The sequence below is a fragment of the Paramacrobiotus metropolitanus genome, unplaced genomic scaffold (genome assembly GCF_019649055.1).
Source record: "Paramacrobiotus metropolitanus isolate TYO unplaced genomic scaffold, Prichtersi_v1.0 Parri_scaffold0000086, whole genome shotgun sequence".
NCBI classification, from domain to species: Eukaryota; Metazoa; Tardigrada; class Eutardigrada; order Parachela; family Macrobiotidae; genus Paramacrobiotus; species Paramacrobiotus metropolitanus.
The window spans coordinates 164,149-185,060 of record NW_026570306.1 but is presented as its reverse complement, the minus strand read 5'-3'; the positions used below and the strand labels follow the sequence as shown (position 1 = coordinate 185,060).

Genomic DNA, 20,912 nt, shown 5'->3' with positions numbered 1-20,912 from the left:
TCAGTACTTTGGATATCGATGTTAGTGGGAAAGGGCATCGGTTCCTGCACGCCTTCAGCACTATCGTGATCTTTTTGAGCGTATCTTTTGTGACCGCTCCGTATTGCCAGTTGGATCGCGGTTGACGAATACGAAATAACTGTGATGCACAGGCATGAGCCCATCTGGCATCCCTGACGGCCAGCCAACGCGTTGCGCCATCACACGCTGCTACCACCAGTGCGCATTGCTCCTCTTGGTAACCGCGTCGTTTATCAGCCCACCGCGGAACGACTGCAACGAACTGCGCTGGCTGCCAAATTAATGACTGATCTCTAAACAGATAATGTACAGAGAACTTTAAATATTATTGACAACAACTACGGATTATGTACTTCGCAAGGGACCTCTCGCTTTCCTTTCATACATTAAGGGAAGTGACCCGGTACATAGAACTAATTTTTATTTCGCGCATATTCACGGGAACTTTGGCTTTCGCGCACTTCCAAACAATTTTAAGATTGCTTTTTGACATTGTGTAGCCAAATGATTTGTGTACATCCGTTTTCGCACGTGACATCCGGTTCGGGACTTAGGGCTGTAAGAAAATTCCAAAAGGTTTAAATTCATTTAAGCGTACCAAAAGCCTCATTATGGACCGATATCCATCAAATTTTGCATGTACACCCCGTTCACGCCAAGTCCGACCTCTCCGTACAGAAAATTCCCACCGGCCACTTATCAATCAGTTTAACGTTAATTGATTTTTACTTGATCATCCATTCTATCCATCATCTTTTGCACTCATGGTATCCAGGATTCAAGCGTAATTCGATTTACAAAAGCACCAAAAGCAGAGCGGACCTCGTTAACAATGCGCTGCAGTCCAGATGCCGTGGTTGTCTTCGCTTTACTTGAAATTCATTTAAAATTCCCGTTTATGCCTTAGTCCAACGGCACTAAGTGCGCTCAATTAGCTATACAATGGCCCTTCGGGATGCAATTCACATCGGTGATTCGAAGCCACTCCAGGGTTAGGGGAGCTGTATAACTGTGGGCGTGGTCAAAATCCGGGGCGACACCCTTCGGAAGATGACCGTACAACCGTCAGAGGTTCCCGTTGACTATGCCCGACAAAATACGATCCACAAAGCTCCGGGCTTCCACATTTGTACCAGTGTCTGCTACGCAAGCGCGCGACATTTCATACAAAAGCAATCTCACTGGCCACCATCACTTTTTTTGATCAGCGCTTGGTTCGGAGCGATCGAAGGTTTTGTTCGCCAACGCGTTTTAATGGTTTGGTCCGCTTTTGGCAAACACGATTTCTTTCCATGAAACACCGTTTGGATTGGCCACAAACTGACCTCAGCTTCAAGCGCCGGAAGTCGTTCCTTAAATTTTTTAGTTGAATTAAATTTTTTGGGATGGGTGCCACGCTTGGCTCGATCGATGCTTTTGCTTCGGGCGTCCTTTCTCGGCGCATCGTTGCACAAAATTTGAAAATTTCATGTTCATAAAATGCGCAAGAAAAAGTTCTACCCAAAACAAGAAAACAATTCAGGATAAATAATTCACACACTTAGACAAAAAATCAAAAACGCAACAGGTCGAACTTGGCGTGAACGGGGTGTAAATGCACATAACCTTGGAGATCGTTCTTACATCGATCCGCTGTTCTAGCATGTTTTTCAAATTTTAAAATGAAGTTCAAAAATTTTTAAATTAATCTTAAAATTAGAGAAAAATCATGGAAGTGTGGATCGGTGTAAGGACGATCTTCATGGTTATGTGCATTTACATGCAAAATTTGATGGATATCTTGTCCATAATGAGGTTTTTGGTACACTAACCCTAAATGCATTTAAACTTTTTGGAAGTTTGTCACCCGTATAACTTTCAAACCAAATGTTGCGCGCGAAAATAGATTTCATGCCTCTGTAAACAAATCATTTGGCTACATAAAACAACAAAAAAACGAAAAAAGCAAACCGAAAAATTGTTTGGACGTGAGCGAAAGTTTCCGTGGATGTACACGAATTCAGTGATATGTACTGGGTCACTTCCCTTAAGGAAACCTTGCATTCCCCCGCGCAGCCGCCGCCTAGTCGCTTAAACGAAGCTTAATGTTGACTAAATTTAACCGACAGTAAGTGTAATACACGTCTGCCAAAGGTCAGCCGCGCAATCGGATATGCCGAATTGGCTAGAATCCGGTTTTAATTTGTAGTCAACTGTGCGCTGCTTCGTGTAAGCGACGGGGGAAACCAGGCTTCCATTGATGTATGAGGGGAAAACCAAAGGTCACCTGCGAAGTACTTCGGTGCTTTACAGCCTAATTCAAACAATCTACAAAGGGGACACGCCTGCAAAGAATTTAGCGTGGCAGTGATCGGAAATACCTGTTATAACGAGCCAGCACTTCTACTGTATCGTTTTCGGTTGAGGTGTCAAGATCGTAGCGATAGGCTGCTGAATCGTCCGGCAGGACGTAAATTTGATGAAAAGGCACACTTTGAACTGCCGAGTCGCCGCTATGATGGAAGTCGACAATCAAATTGTCTCCGGCCAAGTCAACAATAAATCCTCTTACGTATACATTATCTCGCAAGACATCCACCACAAACTTGTTATACCCCCGTGAACAGTACATGATGTCGTTCAACATCTGGATCTCACTCGACATCTTAAAGGATAATAAAATTAATGATTATCGCATATGAATCGTGAGCTACTGTTGCCCATTCGGCTGTTTTTTTGTTGCTGGTCCTGAGTTCCTGTGGAAAACAACCCTGACCAGTAACAGCAATAATATTAATCACTAGTTCCATGCAGAGCATTTTAAGCAATGGGCGCTGTCAAGAACTTGTCTAAGTCCTGAGTTGTGGCTGGTGCAGTGTAACGGAAAAGGCAGCCATGCTCGAGCGGTCGCCGGTCACTGCAATTTTAAGTACGTAGCACTGTGCGTAAGCACAACTGGCATAACTTCTCGGAAACTACGGTATTGTGCGGACAGACAAATTGTTCTCTATTAACAAATGCAGTCAAATTGCAATCAGCCTGCTCATTCCGGATGCGGACCGGGAGCGCATAACGAAAAAATAATTTTCTGTGAACTACAGTTCTAAATTCTGGTAGGAGCTGCTGTTATCGTACTGCTGACCGCTAATGGGTGGGCTAGTTTTTCTTAACCTACAGGTACTTTGTTTAATTCTGCCTCTCTGACGAGGAATTCTGCAGGTGTGTATCAACTTCGTGCCAGCTCGTAATTTTTGCACGACTGTCCGATCTCGTTCATTGAGAATGAAAAACCAGACGCCAGGTCCTACGCACGGAAACGATGCTGCCACGTAAACGAAAACATCATGTCAGAAACGGAATGTGGTGAGGTCAACGCATCGCGCTGACTCTCTTTCTTAAACAACCCATGCTTAATTTTTTACGAGATTATGAAAAACGGAATGGTTAATCTCATCTTTCAGTTTCGCAGGCACGCAGTTTCATCAGGTAGTTTATCAAGATTCGCCCTTTTAGATCAAAGCTATAATGGTACACAAAGCTTTTGCACACAGCCGTTAAAGTTTGAAAATGGCTTTTACTAGGATAGCAGTTTTATAGCTTTGAACGGCTGTATGACCTCTTCCTTGTTGTCATGCCCCGTTTGCCATTAGCCTTCCGCATTTATCGGCTTATTGGACAATTGTATTGCCGGTAGATGGCCATGCAGGGATCGAAGAAAATCCTCCTCTTCGCCACCGCCGATGTAGCATGTAAAATAACCCAGTCTCTTCCTACGCATTTACAGTTAAACTTTTGCGCATGCTCCACCGGCATGGGCGGGTTAGTGCAGTTCAGCTTCTCGGCGTTGTACAGCTGCGCTCGGGCTTTGATATGAAGACGGGACATATGCAGGAGTTCCGGAATCTGTCCGCCAATGTATACATCATCCAACCAGTGCATGCGCAGAACGCCGGAACGGGCGGTAGCTAAGACGCGAGGCAGGAGATCCGTGGGGAATATATACAGCTGCCCGTAGGGGAAGGGCGGGTACGTCGCGTTGGGGAATTCCTCTTTGGTTAGATACCTTTGCAGAAACAAAATTATTGGGTTTATAATGTAATCAACTTGAAAAAAATTATTTTGGGCGGCTGGTCATATTTCCACGAAACAAATCAGGCTACCGCGATTTCGACGAATTTCATGGCTTCTACCTAAGAAAATTTTGCTGACGAACAAAAATTCCCCGAAAATCTGGCTCGTTGCGCGGCACTTAAAAGCCGCGCAGTGAGCCAGATTTTCGGGGAATTTTCGTAACAGTCGACTCAATAAAGACCAGCAACAATTTTTGTAGTAATCTCAACAAAGACCATTAACATTACTGTACATTTGCGTTCCAGGAAAAACCAGTAAATATATTTATCTGTATTGTATAACTGCTTTCCTTACAAATACTGACACGCTTTCTTAAATTCGACGTACTACAAAGTACAAATATATTTCTTACTTTAAAAACAGAATTACCATTTTTGTTCCGGCTTCCTGAGTACCGGCTCATCAATGGCGAAATGCCCAATCACCGAATACGGCGCTTCCGGCATCTCCAGGTGCTTCAGCACTTCATGAACGTTAATCCACGTGTCTTCGTCCGCTTTCCCGATAAACTTGGCGCTCTGGCAGTTTGCCGCGCCCCATTCGAGGAAGGCTAGTACCAACTGTGTCTGGTTATGATAGTGGTCGAAAACGTGACCAATCTGCAGGAGATCCCCGTGGATGCTGTTCTCGATGTGGGCTTCGTGCTGGATTTCTGTGGATTCGAAACGGCCGAACCCAAAAATAATGCGAACATCACAGAGTCGAGCATGCATGCCCCAAGTTTCGCGAAGAGCGTTACGATCCATGGAATTTCCTGGACGCGACGGAACGAACAGAACTAAATGCGGATGCCTGCCTAAAAAATTTAGAAGCTCATCATAAATGAAAGACCGCAAAACCTGATGAGAAGAATCATTTGAAAAATCGTTTTAAAAAATTTTGGCGTCAGGTGTAATTAACGCTCAAGATTCCAGATTTTCGAAGCAACAGATTGGGGTCTGTAAACTCTGACCCTTAACAGGACTTCCGATTAGGAAAATAAAGGAAAATGGATGCGCTCTTATATTTTCCTAACTTGAAGAAGACGATATCGGAAATTAAAAAATTTACACTTATACCATTCTTACCTCCTTTCCTGCAAATATTAAAAGGCTGGATTGGATACACCCGCTCAGTCGGCACACTGTGCAGCAAGGCCGTCATTCCCGAGATGGTCAAATTCCTGATAAACGGAACGGACAGGGCAAATTTGTTAACGCGCACCACGGGCGCCATATAAAATATCACCGGGAGCAATACCATTCCAGCAACCAGTAGCACCGCAAAGCCATAACGGTAATCCAGGGAACGGATATGTCGGTGCCGCCATTCAGGAAGCGAGGATTTCGACACGGCCTGTTCATGATGCATTCCCTTGGTAATGCATGGATCGTTTGCGTACAACTGCGAAGTGCACGCTGAGCAGAAAGTGCTTGCTCAGGAATGTCTACTGCATTGTCAGAGAATAGATAGTAGCTTTTCCTCTTCAGTCAACTTATGAAAGTGCCCGCGGGCATGCCGGACTGGTCGTGCTTAGTGTTTGTGTTAACCGGCGAAACCAGTTGCACATGCCGAACATGTATACAGCAGTACATCTTATTAAAGCGTTTGTAAAATTATCCATAAGTTATGTACTATACTGACTTTGCAGTTTTCAATACTTGCTTAGTTTTAATCATCGCGTTTGTGTGTCTCTTGGCTACTTACTACTGACAATTGTGAGTACAATCAGTCCAATGCTGTGTGTGCTTCGCGGTTTCGGTTTATGAATGTAAGCTTCGGTGTACCAATTTACTAGTAATTATGCTACAAATATATCGGTCGCAGTAGAGTTTCTTTCCGACGGAAATCAACCAGACTGTGATATTTTTGTTAATGAGTACGACCTAGTATGCATTATGCACGAATCCCGATCAAGAAGAAGTACCAAGTCTACCGATTATTTTTAGAAACTGCATGTGTATCATCCAGCATGCTTTCTCAGCTTGCCTGATATCCGCGGTTATCACAGACTGTGCTCAGTGTAATGCCGGTAGCGAAATACTAGAGCGGGCAGAGTGGCACATTCTTTAGGATCATTTATAATATAAAAATTTGAACGTTTACGTTTTATTAAAATTTATTATGGTGCTCTATCCTACCTAGTAGTATCGTACTGTGTAGCATTTCCCAAATTTGGTTTTCTGTAATGTGTTACAGTATAATATATCGGCGGCTAATTAACGGAAGAAACACCACGGCCGGATGCCTGCTTGAGCATACGAGTCTCAGAGCAAACAAACAAACAGTTTGGAAAAACGCTGTTTGTGTTATTGTTGTTCGTGTTTATGAAATTAAAGAAATAACGTGCCGGGGGGACAGGTTGAAACGTTTTTAAATAGTTCTTTGGTTGGACTCCGATATGCCCAACTCAGTGCAATTATTATTGCAAAGTTGCCAAACAAACAGATTCCGCAGTTTTTGATTCTGTCTGTTGGGCTTAGGAATGTACCAGCAGATCTCAATGCTGTCGAGCGTCGACTAGTATCGAGTTTTGTCACGCACGTATCGCATGCTGGAATCAAGAACGCAAACGCCGGCTGGTAGATGAAATCTGATGCTAAGCACCTGTATATGTATGATCAGCAGCTACCATAGTGAATGTTTACGTTTGCGATGTAGTACTCACTGTGTATAAAAGCCCGAGTAAAACAGGGAATAAAGAACTGGTTTTTCTCGGAAATACACTTTCATACTACCCCGAAGTACCATGCGTCTCACACTCTACCGTACGATGAACTAGGAGAAGAGGATGGGGAATTTATGCCGTAGGACATCTAAAGTCGAAAAACGTCTAATTGGATGCCACTGCCGTTATAATTACGACGACGTGGCTGATTTCGTTGGAAAGGGAACATTTGGTACTGTGTATAGAGCGAGAGTGGTGAATCGGGGTAACTATACTGGAGACGAAATTGTCGCAGTCAAAGTCATTGTTCTGCCAACTGAAGTGGTGAGCAATCAGGAGGAATGGAAGAAATGCAACAAGCGGCTGCAGGAACTGGTGAAACTTTCCCACGACCATGTTGTCCCTTATCACAGGATTCGAATTGCCAAAGCCAACCGTGGTGGGAAAGTTGAACTTATGATGGACTACTGTGATGGTGCGTAATAAGGTATCGATGGAATATTGACAGACTAGGACCACATGCCTTGTCTGTCCACCAGTTTATGCGTTCTGATCTCGTGGCAATTTCGCTTTAAAATCTGACTTGCAGGATCTGTCGAAAAAGCAAATTAATTTGCTCCACATAACTAAATCGATCCATTTAGTGTCTCAATATGTTTATGAAGGATGGTATGCTATATAGGTACATACACAGCAGTATAAAAATCAGAAACAATAACGTATTTCAAAACGTCATGTTTTATTTGGCGCACAATATATATGTTTGTTTGAGCGTTAAGCAGTGGCCCTTGACGAAAACATTTGTGGTCCTTAATTGTATATTTTTTTAATTTTTAAATGATTTTTAAAATGTTTGAAATACATTTTAAATTTTTAAAAACTTGTTGGAAACCTGGATCGGTGTAAAAACAATCTGCATGTCAATGTGCGCTTACGTGCATAGTTTATAAGGGATCGGTCCATAATGAGACTTTTGGTACGCGTAAATACATTTAAACGTTTCGGAATTTTTGTCAGCCATAGCTCCCAAACCGGATGTTGTGTGCCCAAAAGGTTTTCACGCCCATCCTCCTTGTACAGAATGACAGGAAATTATGCAGAAAATGTTTAGAGTTAGCGAAAGTGGAAGTTTTTGTGCACGTACACAAATATGGTGCCATGTACCGGGTCACTTCCCAAAAGCTAGAGGGCCGGGTATTTGGAATGTTGTATATTTCAGACATACTGTTATAGGCAAGAAGGTATTCGGTACAATATGACAATAATATAGTTAGCAAAAAGTGACCCGGTACATGGCACCATATACGATAGCATGGTACATTAAAATTAATGAGGGTACTTCGAGCGCAAAGCTGATTTGTATAATTGTTAATTTTTGTGGACCTTTTAGGTGATTTAGCGAGCTTGTTGGGAGACGCCAAAGAAAATAAGATGTTGCTTGATGATTTTGCAAAGATCATCGGCTACGCCATAGAAATCACGGTTGGATTAGCATTCCTTCACCAGAACAGCATCATACATGGCGATCTAAAGCCGAAAAATGTGCTGGTAAAGCGTAAGCCCAGAATGAGGCTGGTAATTGGCGATCTGGATGATTTCGTCCAGCTTCAGGAGACGGTCACCAGTTCTATGGACATGACGCACCTTCGTGGCACAACTCGTTACATGTCACCGGAAATGCTGAGAAAGTTTGGCGAACAACCGACCGGAAGACCAGGGCGAAAAACGGATATCTGGAGCCTCGGTTGCATTCTTCTAGAGTTCTTGGAATGCTGCTTAGACAGTTACGAAAAGAGGCTCCACAACAATGGAGATTTTATTACAGCGGGAAATGCGATTACCAACATACAGTATGCTTTTAAGATTATGGATGGTTACGTTCCATATATCAGTGACTACGCTCCGGATTACATGAAAGCAAGTCTTGAAAGGTGTCTACTGCGAGATGCCGACGCCAGAATTTCTGCAGACGTATTGCTGCAAGAGCTGCATAACAAAACCTCCCAAATTCAAATCATATTTCTGCACAAATTTCTCGACGGTGTGATTTTGCATGTGTTTGATCCGTTGAACGGCTCACTACGGTCGCTTCCGAATACGTGGGAAGTACCTGCATATCTGCACACGGAAATGTCTCGCGGTATTCTCGGAATTAACAGAAAATTAGCCTTTTTCGACAAGCTTTCGGATGACAGTTGCACAATGGTTTATTGGCATCTGGTCCATAACACGCGGCTTTCCACTCCGTTAGCTGCAACTGTTAATGCGATTCTTTATCCGGTGGCTGTTGATGGAATAATTTACTTTTGGGATAAAGTGGGATTTGGTGACAGCAGCATACTGAGCTTTAAGGCAATGAACGTCTCCGACGGAAGCATCGTTGCGCTAATAAATAATCCCAGATATCCCAACAGGTATTACCGCAAATTTGTGTTACGGTGTAGGAGAAAATATAGAGTACTGGGAAATCTTGCTGGGATTTTTACTTTTCTTGAGCTTAGGCTGCCTAAGGCGGATAAAACTCCTTTAGAAGGAAGTACTCCTGTTACCATTTTACCAAGCTCCAATAACCAATTAGCCACCGTAATCGATGCGCATTTTTAGGCAGTATTTAAGTCGTAGCACCTCGTTTCTTGTTTTAGTTTTGGAAACTATATGCAAGCCATAGTTCAATCCGGATCCAAGATATTTTATGCCGGCAGTGGAAAGATCGACGCGCCCCTACTAACTTGCCTGCAGTGCTACGACACGGCAACCGCCGAGTGGACATCCTTACCGGATGTGCCACTTCCTTGTTTGCGGTTCGCTATGGCTGTAATAAACGAATACGTTTACATTCTCGGCGGACAAATGGAAGTCAAAGACAGCGAAAATGTCAACCACTGGGAACCAGTGGCTCTTTGTCTACGGCTCAATATTAAAACCGAAATTTGGGAAAACAGGCCTCCGCTGCGACTACCGCGAGTATTTCATACGGCATCCGTTATTGACGATTGTATCTATGTTTACGGCGGTCGTACGGTGGCATTCGTCAACGGGAAATGGGTATCAACTGCCCCCGGGGAATATGAACAGACCATGGAGATCCTCCATGTCCATCGGGATAGTGCTTGGTCAACAGTTACCTTGACAGTGCCGGAAGAGTGCCGCATGTCGCACATTCTGAAGCAAGATTTGGGAAGCTACACTCGAACGTACGCACTGCAGCTGTACCGATGATCCACGATTGAGATCAGTGCTGGATAACCTGTTAAATGTTCGGTGGTGAACATACTAGACAGATAAAGGTTTCCTTTCGACTGATCGCTTAACGCTGTTAAAACTACAGTTGCGTAAAATTAAAAGTAAACCCAATGGCATCGACATCGATCCACATCTGATGGTAGTTTCCGTTCCGTATAAATCTTATCCATCTGTAATCCACAATGTATTTAAAGTGTCCCGGTAATATTTATGTATTTATTAACCTTGTAGTGTGTAGTGTAGTGTCAGTGTTACGCAGTGTTCCCGGTAAGGAAACACTAAATCGGATGAACTATAATTTATTGCTTTTGTCGGCCTAATACAATATAATGGGCAATACGTATGACTAAATATAACTAAACAGCAATACATATGACCAAATTCGGCGCGTTACATGAGCACCATGTACAGCCGCAAACGTTAACCCCAGCCGGCTGACGGCAGCGAGTACAGGGCACAGGGAAGGGTGAGCTCGGCCTTTGAAAGCCCCTTATATTGGTGTTTAATTACCACGTTGTACAAGTATTATGTACCTGCATTAAAAGTGCTTCTTCCAGGTTTTGACAGCTACTCATAGTAAGTCTCTCGCTTGATGGGTTTGATGCTTCGATAATCCGGTGCATTTATTTCTCAATGTGTACAAGGCGAGCTTCACTCAACAAAAATGATCAAATGAAGCATTTGTCCAAATTAACATGGGAAGGGACTGTGCACAATACACTCGTAGCATTAATTATATAATATGAGACAGAACCATCAATATTTGTATAAAAGAAGAGAAGAGTAAAAACCTGTTGTCCCAATTGCTTGCAAAACGCTGCATGTACTGCGTTCGTAAAGATAAAAATTGGGAATGTCGGAGAATATTACAACATAATAAGCAAACAACTCCGGAGTTCATTCAGTATGCCGATGTAAGCGTTCCAGGTTTTACCAATAACATCCGTTTTTCGATGGCTCACCCAACCGATACCAACGCTTGGTGCCATCCAGATGGAACAAATCTGTTCCCGACAAAGGGCATCTTTATTTACCCGTCCTGCACGTGTTGCGCACCATTTTGTCATACCTGCAAAATCAACCACCACTGTCCCGAGAAACTCGTCTCTGGATGGATGGTTCCAGTTCCACACTGTAATGTGCAACGTTTTATGGGTAATCTCAATAGGATCGATTCCCTGAAAGATAAAGGTTTCCATCCCACGGGATCCAGAGCGTGGCTAGTGGGACGCGTTCGGCACTTGTATTCCCTATAATTATAGAAAACCGAAATCACTTTTCCTCTTTATGTGGTAAAATCTAGACCCTATTAGCGTACAATCGTCCCGGCGCAAGGCAGAGTTTGCAGTAGATTTTGGGAGACCCGGGCATGTTGGCCGGGCGTAGATTGCGAGCTTGCAGTACTTGTACGCTGAGAGTGCAGCTGTAGTAGAGCATGCGCAGAAGAATGTCTCCTGTGGCCGGCAGAACGGAGGTTAATGACGGCAACTGCAAAGCATGCAGGGTATTTAAAAACATAATTTCGATGTTGCTCACTATTCCCTAGTCACTTTTTCTGCTCGGCAACGCAACGGCAACGGTTACAGTGTGCAAAATCACACACGACAGCATTTGCGCATACACCACCAAATAAGGCACGGATACAACGAACGGCTTCGAGCATACATTGCTAGCAGCGTTATCGATCCCGTTGTCCCCGACGACTAGCCCGCGTAGTACGGAGCGGCGCAAAGAGTAAGACTATGTCAAAATGTGAATCTGTGCTTATGTGCATGCCGGTTAAATATAATGAATTCATTCACTAGATGAATGAAAATTATTAACAGACGTGTGAGAGAAAGCTGCTATCCAGCATGCATTTACAGGTGCAAAGCGAAATGCAAATACTCTAACCTCCAAAATTTCCGTTACGACGATCGACTATTGTTTATAAACGAAAATGTATGTGTTTTGTGAAGCTCTGGAAAACCGTGTTAATCTCTTTAGTATTTATTGGTTTGTAATTATTTCTCTTTGTGCAGAAATTTTCTTTCAATAACACTTCAAAGGAGTATCTATCTTCTAATGATAAATTTTACTGTACGAGGACATTTGGGTGCTGTGAACATACCCTGCACGATTAGGCTGCGATGAGCAGCCGGGCTAAATTTATAGCCGTTTGCATTCAGACTGTGATATCAGTAGCGTTGCGAGCTACGGCTAACCAGCTGTTCATCGCAGCCTAATCGTGCAGGGTATGTTCACAGCACCCAAATGTCCTCGTACTGCAAAGCGTATTCTATAATTTTCAGGTATGGTGCACCTCATCTGCCCCTTTGCTAGACTCAATAGCTGGCAGTTTAATTATCCATATTCTACTATCTAGCTAGAGCTGTACGTAATACTAATATATATTGTACACGTCGGTCATCGCCATTTGCTGCATAGCATCTACCATGGTCCACGTATACCGCCAGGCTATTAAATGGCTTCCCTCATATCGATTGTTTTTGCTTTTTTTTGGAAATCTCAGCGTTAATATGCAATAGGCGTACAGGCTCCAATTGAGTATAATGTTAGCAATAATAGTTTTTTTATGAGAGTCTAACAGTAATTATCAAATAAGTTCTAATAGTATGAGAGTCCACAATGCTCGTATATACTAGTAGATAACTATATGTACACACAAGAGAGTAGCTTTTGTGGTGTCAGCCTGCAAAGCTATAAAAAGGCAGTACAATAAACAAACGTTTCAAGGTTGACAGATACAGTTTAGTAAACAGTCGCCATCGTTCAAACTGAAACGTGACAAGCGACTATTGCGCATCGCAGTATTCGCAGAGGTATTCCTATGAAGGACGGTTACCTAGACCCTGGTTATCGTTATCTTGGACAAGCTATCTTTGATATTATGTGTACAGCTTTTCCCACCCAGAGTCTAGATCATTCAAAGCAAAAAATACTTCTTCCCATTTCCGTGCATCGTGATAGTTATTAGTCATGGACCATGCAGTAAGAGTTAACACGTGATGTGGTTAGTTTTCTTCGATGCACATCGCCATGGTACGACAACAGCAATAAAATAGCTGTCCTTGGTACACTTATGGTTAGAGCGCCCCGCTGGTAAACGACACGATAAAAATTCGAGTTTTTTGCCGATAAACCTCAACCTTTTTCTGTCAATTACCGCCCAGCTCGTTGTCAACATAAGAATGTTTTCTCTTGTTCCGCTAAAGCTTCAGAGATTCTTTTTTGAATTAAAGTTACGTAATGGTAAACTGGAGGAGCCGTGTATGTGTCTTAATTATCAAGTCAGCGACCTCGTGAGATGCAGTAATACGTGGAATATCGATTGTCACCATTCACGGACGCATATCGTCAGCTGGGTAGCACAAGTTGCCAGAAATCTTGGAGGAAAACTGCAAGATCTGGTAATCAACTGTCACGGCAACGATGGCTATTTTGTTCTGGGCGCCGAATCCTGGCAACTGGACAGCAATGGAGAATGCGGTTTCTTATTGCCATGGAAGGGCTTAATTGGAACCATATGGATAATGTCCTGCTCCGTAGCTGCAACGGAAAAAGGTGAACACTTCATGCGCAAGATAGCGAAAACAGTAAATTGTGATGTGCTGGCTGCGGTAACTGATCAACCCATGACGTGTAGCGGAAAGATGTACCCTCGCTTCGTCCGCCCACCGTATACAGGCAGCATCAAACTGGCAAGACCTCATGCGGAGAATATCATTGCCCGACCCAATGCGACGGAACGCTTCCACTTTGTCGACTGTTTTTGTCAGGCTCCTGCTTACCCGCTGGAAAACTTCGTCCCATGGACGGAAGTGAGACGAGAACTGACGAAATCCACAACAACATACCGGTTCGACGATAAGATTTCCCCGGATGGCCGTATGGTGTCCATCGCGTCACCGTCATTTGTGTGCAACTCGGGCAACCGTGTGGCGCTCTTTGCACACCAAAAGCTTGAACCTCCCGCGGATTGGTCGCCAGAGCAGTTTATTGAATGGGTCGTCACCAAAGCGCAGGAAACACCGCGGGGAAAATTTCGAACGCTGGTTTTCAACTGCGATGCTGATTCCACTGGGTGTATTCGTCTTGGAGCAACGGGCTTCGACATTAACAACGTGTATCTTTTTACAAAGCTACGAGGGTATGTCGATGTCATCAGAATATTGGTGGAACACTTTGCCCGCTTTGAGCACTATGGATCGCGGGGATGGGAATTTGCCGAAAGTGTTAGCTCCTATTCAGGATGTGTTGTTGTACTGAACAATGATGGCTTTAAATCCCCCAGTGCCGATTGTGCGGTGCACCGCTATATTCATCGCTTTATTCCAGCTAGTTTTGGAGACTACATATTCGTTAGTGGCAAGCTTAAGGCTTCTCCGCTTCGCTCTGAATACCTTGTAAGGGATCAGCTGCAAGAGTATTTAGAGAATCCGCAAATGATTGACTACCACCAGGGTAATTTTCTCAGCATTGGATTCGAAGAATAAACTAGAACCGAATGGGATTTTAGCCTACGATAAACGATGCACCTGCTTGACCGGCAAATTCATACTCCATAATAACACTTTACGAGCGTGTGTCGCCTTCCTATAAAGAGTTTTCGTAAAGGAATGGGAATTTCTTTTAATCTCATGCAGTATGTACCACTACTACCATTTCGAATATAATGTAACATTGTAACCGTAAAATCAATGTTCCTTTTATAGCTATAGCTTCCGGTTTTATAATCTTCTGGGTGATTAGAAAGTAAAAAAAAACTTCGATCGGCTACATAACATAAAATGACTTTATTCTCTGATTACCGATTTTTTTTACTTGCGATTGAATCCTGTCAAGTTGCCAACTGATGAATTTGACACGCAATTATGTTCAATAAAATGCCATCCCAACATACTGTAGATAAATATTAAAGAAAGGTACAGCTTGCGCGCTAAACGCCGCGCGGGATTTTAAGTGAGTACAACTTGAACTGTACATACAGTTTAGGTTTAGGTTTGAAAACGACCTTGAGTTTCTTTGCACTTCAACGCGGAAATGCGATATGGGCTCTTGTATGTTTATGTAACTGGCACGCTTCCTGCCCTAGATAGTACACAGGAAATGTTTTTTTGTGAATCGCTGCTTTCTTTTTAACCGCTTACGATAAGTACATGCTACATAGCACAGAAATTTTCGCATCATGGTGTCTGCCTGTTAAGGAAATACGGAAATGCAGCATAATACGTGACGGAATAACAGTGAAGGAATTTTGGCTAGCGCGGAATTAATTGCGGTTTACAGTAGTAACAGCTATTTATTATGCTTTCTAGTCATTCGGTTCGTTTGCCAAAATCTTCTGATTAAATACACCAACTATAACATCTTTTTTATAATCAAGTCTCCAAAAGCTACATTTGCATATTAAACGGATCCAAAAGTGTAAATAACACGCTAGCCGCGCATACGCATATAAGACAGTAGCACGGTAAGGTTGGATTCCAATTAAGCAATACGGGAACAGTTCTTGTGGCGGGTGCGATTTATAAGTTACCGCGAGCATCCTGATCCGCCTCGATGGCCTCGAATAAGGCCTTGAAATTTCCGGCTCCAAATCCCTGTAAACCGAAATTCTACAGTCAGTTCTAAGATGTATACAAAGAAATGAAATGAATAAATATTTATGCTAAATAATTCTTACACTGTGATTATGACGCTGAATGCACTCGAAGAAGAGGGTCGGACGATCCTGCACCGGTTTGGTGAAGATTTGCAGTAGATACCCATTATCGTCATAATCAATTAAGATTTTCAGCTTTTCCAGCTGCAGACAAAGCAATGCATGCGTGTGTAAGTCGGGCAGCACATTGTATATCGACCAGTACCTTGTCCAAATCTTCGGTGACCTTTATCTTCGCAGATTTGAGGCGTTCTCGCAAGTTATCGTAGTAGGATTTCGGCACTTCCAAGAACTGTAGCCCCCGTGCTTTGAGATTGGTTATCTACCGGCAAAAAAGTGTGCACGTGATAAAATTCAATTTATTTTCATGCGATCTCTGGAAAATTAAAAAACCATTCTTACAGTAGCAATGATGTCGGACGTGTTGAGCGCAATATGCTGCACACCAGCTCCTCCATAGTAATCCACATACTCCTGAATCTGGCTCTTCTTGAAACCTTTAGCCGGCTCATTAATCGGCATTTTGACGGTCTCCTCGTAATTTGCCACCACGATGGAGCGCAGGGCGGAATACTGGGTGTGGATCTGGCTGTCGTCCACGGACCAGAAACGATGGAACTGCAGCACCCTCTCGTACCTGGATGAACAGCAAACGGGACGTTAAGAATGCGGCATAGTTATTTTACACCTGGTGTGGTTGCGCAACATTGCGCTGAATTTAATTACATAGTAAATTATTAATATTGTTATGCTGGTTCTGCGAATACTTACCATTCGGCAACCGGGGTCATTTCTAAATCCGGCTGATTGCCCACGACATGATCCACGAAATCCAGATGACCTTCCGGACTGCAAACCGGCACACAGAAACGTTAATCGGTTTTACACGTAATTAAGGTGTTGCCGCTGTAAAATTTTATCGCTTATCATTATGCTATTATCCAGCAATAGGTAGAAGTACTTATACAACAGTGACACAACAACCAGTCCGCTTTTATATCGGCGCGTTCTATCTCTGCAGATTTCTGTTACTGTGTAATTGCTCACTTTCAATTTTCGTAAGAAAAACTAGTAGAATAATTATTATTATATATAATCGTTTCTAATTTTAGTTATTTGCTACTTAATTATTTTTTTCTTGTTAGATTTTGTTATATAGCACATATTTAGTCGCTTACAGTTGTCCCAGAAGAGGATCGTTGGCGATCGGTGAGGGAGCGAAGCCGGGAAGGAAGGTACCTTTGTAATTCCCCCGTTCAACTAATGTGTGCGTCGTGTCTCCATACTAAAGTATACAAAATAATTTTGGCTTAATCTGTGTCATACAGCAGTATTGTTTCTTCGGTAGAAAATAATACCGTGTGTCGGTAAAGCATTACTGTAGCTTAATGACAAATAGAGTGATTATAACATAACCGAAGAACGGGATGAACGTAGTGCAGTGACAGAACAGTGTGTCAGGGCTTCTAGACAGAAATCTCGTCAAAAGCTGGCGAAAATAATCGGCAAGTACTGTATTCGTGTAAGTACGTTGCCATTTAACCCGCGGGCGGAAAGAGATTTTGGTTAGTTTTTAATGTTCAAATTTTAACTGTAGAGTAATGTGCCCGCGCTTGCACTTTTTGTTGTTTTGGCGGCTACTGCCCAATAAAATTTATATTCGGCAATACGAAGTAATAATTGGCCGGCATTCGGGTAGTTTATTTTTTTTTATAATTGGCATTACCCGGCATTTTTAATCTAAATTGGTGTTACAGGATTTATGCTACTTCTTACCGTTTGCACCGTGGCGAACCGCACCGTGCCGTATTCGTCGGATTCGGTCCAGATATCTTTGACGACGGTACCACCTCTTTCCTTGGCTTTCTGCCATAGTGAAGCGGGTTACTAGCGGTTTTCTGTGTTTTATATGAGCTTAATTTTATTGATGCTCACTTGAACAATTCCGTCCAGATCCTCGACAGCAAATGCGACATCCTTGGCGCCGTCGCCGTGTTTGATAAGATGCTCTCCATATTCTGCAACCGGCACTCGCATAATCAATACCGCTGCTGCTTATCAATTGGTACTGTATGTCTACGTTATGTTAAACAAATTAAGCATATTGTGATAAATAAATTAAGTCTGTATGCGAATGCATGGTGCGCCTAATACAGTACATTTTAACTGATTTGTAAAATAATAAATATTTTATTTCAGAACAATTACCTATTTAAAGTTATGTTAACATGTTTCAAGTTATTTCGTATAATGTTTTAAGCAAATTATGAACACGCTTGTTTTGTATAATTATTTCCTATTTGGACATTACCTTGATTTCCGGGATCATAAGGCGATATAAACACTAGACGAATCTATCAGATAGAAAAACGTATAAATAATTATTTTCTGATCATTTCAATCATTCTGACCTTGTTCTGCTGGACAACATGTGCTGCGATATCCCGAGAGCCCGTCTCCAGACCTTTGTAGCCCACCGGTTTGAATCCCATGCGGGTGCAGTAGAAGGTGGCCGCCTATGTACATACGCGGCGGTTTAAGTAACTTAATCGCTTAGTAATAATGCCTGAGAAGATTACTTCCCAATCGTAACAATAATCGCGATCGTGTTTTATTGGAACTAGTGAGTAATATAAAAAACAGAAGCCACCAGCGCCCGACCAATTTATAAATGTTAGCGAACTGTGTAGCTTTGCAATAAATACGGCAAACATGGTGCATTAGACCTGAGCAGACGAGTGCTAACTGCACAAAACCGTACACAGGTACCATGCATGAGTTATGATGCATTACACAGAATAGTAATTAATATTACATACAATGATCACGTATAAAAATTAACTATTCCGATCAAAGTCATTGTGAAAAATTAATAAGAAAAGCCTGAGAAACCAAAACATAAGAATAACCCTTGGGAAAACATATACGGTAGATGAATTTTACTCCAGTGGAAGACGGAGATTGCGTACCTGTAGCGCATTGCCGACCCAGAAGGAAATGTGGTCAAAGTTCAAGAATTTTCCTTTTTCCGGCTGCAGAAAAAAATTTCATATTTTCAATGGAAAAAAGATTAGCCAAATCCAGTAAAATTTTCATTATTACTTGCACTTTACTGTAAGTGCGATTACTATGGCTGCATGTGCGTGCCAGTATTCTACGTCCATAGTCCATAATTATATGGTATGTATCTGTACAAGCCGGTCCGGAGTTAAAGCACGACAGAGAACAGCTAACGCATAATAAGCGCGATGTTAGCATTTAGTACGATGGCCACTGCACTACGTCTACCGCAATGCGTAAATGCGCTCCGCAGTTAAATTGTCCCTTACTGCACCGACTGTTTTCTAGCCACCTTCCGCCAGGCAATTACGATTATACTCATTAAAATATACGGCGTGCACCAAGCCACCAGCCAGCCAAAAGCATGTTACGTGGTTAAAGTGTGTGGCGTGTCGTGGCGTAGTACGTTGTTTGGCGTAACCCATGAATTTAAATTGTTCGCTGTTCTCTATCGTGCTCTAACTCCGGACCGGCTTGTACATACCAAAATCGCAGGTTTTTTCTGCACAGCAACGCCATGGTTTTTACAAAATTAATATTCCCGCTTAAGTTAGCCATGCAGAACTGAATTGTTTGCATTAGAAAAACAAATTCTCTCAAATGAATCTACGACGATATAAAAACCAACTCTGGTACGAAAATCCAAAATTAAAATCACCTTTGGTCCTTTGTCCGTGTAGGTGGTCTGTAAAAATGCAAAAAAAGTAACGAGCGGTTTAGAGAAAAATCTACAGTTTTTAAATAAACCCAAACAGCATACGATAACTTATGGAAATATGGAAATTCATAACAACAATGCACGTTATTTAAACAAACCACAGCAAAAATATGGATTACGGTATCACCCGAGTAAAAACAATAAAAACCAGGTAAAAACCAAGTGTATAACAAAATTTACCATTTTCAAAATAAATTGTGATGAACAGAAGTGTTTCCTCTCAATCAAATTCAACAGCGGAATAAATGATACAGGATAAAGGTCACTTGCAGGAAAATTCTCCTCCACTACACTGCTTAAATAGCCACACTTCCGGCTGTACCCGCACCGTTCAATGCTGTTATACAGTGAAGTAGCTGCGGCGTGCAATGAGCGCGATAATGCAGTTTCACGGAAAAATGAGGAAATCCAGCATGTGAGCATTTTGGTTGATGCCGATAAACATCAGTAAACCTCGATTGGATCAACTGGTGGGAAGCGTTGTACAAGTACGGCTATACCGCACCGCTTATCGTTAGCATAAGTATGTGCAACCGGAAGTCAGAATGATTAAGCAAAATTAGTTAATTTTCAGCTTACTGAGCGTTGTGGTGTTGGTGCTGCTTCATTTTCTCTAATTGTAAGTAATGTGTGGTTGCGGCTGATGTTGCGTTTGATTATATTTATCTTGATGAAATGAACTGATTATTTATCTGTGCTTTTCGGTTCGTAAATGTGGAAGACATTCAAACAAACCCAATAAAAGGCGCTTCGAAGGCATATCTTATAAATAATGTGAAATTTAAATGGTCTTAATAATCATCCAAACAAAAAGAAATGTCCACTTTTGTTATGAATTTTTATTAATTATTTTTTATTTAAAAGAATAATGATAATGATTAACAGAATGATAATACCATAATAGTTACTAAAAGTGGTCCTTATTGCATCTTGTAGCTAAGGAACAAAATTCAAATAATAAAAATGTGTGCACGTTGGTTTATACACAAACCGTATCATTGTGCCGTGCAACGCTCATCACAGAGTGCATTCTCAATTTAAAGCAATTTCCTCTGGCATCGCGCATTGGTGTATGACAGTACTCTGACACCACAATACTCCCTTAAGTTTCGTGGGATTTATTTTATTTAAGATTGTTTGGGTGTGGTTAGATCAGCTATTTGTGCAGCGAAATTTTTGTAGATTGTGTATTACTATCGCTATTTAAGAAAATAATAACAAACAAAACTAATGAAACGACAACAATTTTAAAATGAAGAGAATGACGTAATGATTAGCACCACCGACCTATAATACGTACGTTACTATACATTAACATACGTACATATAGGGGGACAAACAAGTCTACTCGGCCCGGTTCCCTGTACTGCTGCCGTCACCCGCCTGGAGTGTGACGTTACGGCAATACATACGGTTAAATCAGGCGCGGTACATAAGCGCCACGTATA

General features: G+C 42.2%; 4 protein-coding genes across 4 annotated transcripts; 2 read left to right on the top strand and 2 right to left on the bottom strand.

Moving 5' to 3' along the window:
• Positions 1-3,322: 3,322 nt before the first annotated feature.
• Positions 3,323-5,552, bottom strand: LOC129596098 (beta-1,3-galactosyltransferase 5-like). The gene is made up of 3 exons (XM_055493277.1): positions 5,199-5,552; positions 4,501-4,927; positions 3,323-4,063 (listed from the first exon to the last, which is right to left on the bottom strand). The coding sequence occupies exons 1-3, from the start codon at positions 5,479-5,481 to the stop codon at positions 3,661-3,663; spliced, it is 1,113 nt and encodes a 370-aa protein (XP_055349252.1). The 5' UTR covers positions 5,482-5,552; the 3' UTR covers positions 3,323-3,660.
• A 1,073-nt stretch (positions 5,553-6,625) lies between these two features.
• On the top strand, positions 6,626-10,077 carry LOC129596089 (uncharacterized). The gene is made up of 3 exons (XM_055493262.1): positions 6,626-7,253; positions 8,169-9,192; positions 9,421-10,077. Exons 1-3 carry the CDS (start codon positions 6,902-6,904, stop codon positions 9,995-9,997), a joined length of 1,953 nt encoding a protein of 650 aa, XP_055349237.1. The 5' UTR covers positions 6,626-6,901; the 3' UTR covers positions 9,998-10,077.
• Positions 10,078-13,044: 2,967 nt separating this feature from the next.
• Positions 13,045-14,854, top strand: LOC129596097 (uncharacterized). Its single transcript, XM_055493276.1, has one exon. It carries the CDS (start codon positions 13,213-13,215, stop codon positions 14,515-14,517), a length of 1,305 nt encoding a protein of 434 aa, XP_055349251.1. The 5' UTR covers positions 13,045-13,212; the 3' UTR covers positions 14,518-14,854.
• A 449-nt stretch (positions 14,855-15,303) lies between these two features.
• On the bottom strand, positions 15,304-19,902 carry LOC129596096 (4-hydroxyphenylpyruvate dioxygenase-like). The gene is made up of 13 exons (XM_055493275.1): positions 19,645-19,902; positions 19,405-19,431; positions 18,656-18,718; positions 18,098-18,202; positions 17,998-18,040; positions 17,622-17,704; positions 17,463-17,552; positions 16,865-16,971; positions 16,458-16,535; positions 16,089-16,323; positions 15,892-16,008; positions 15,708-15,830; positions 15,304-15,624 (listed from the first exon to the last, which is right to left on the bottom strand). Exons 1-13 carry the CDS (start codon positions 19,885-19,887, stop codon positions 15,550-15,552), a joined length of 1,389 nt encoding a protein of 462 aa, XP_055349250.1. The 5' UTR covers positions 19,888-19,902; the 3' UTR covers positions 15,304-15,549.
• Positions 19,903-20,912: the final 1,010 nt, after the last annotated feature.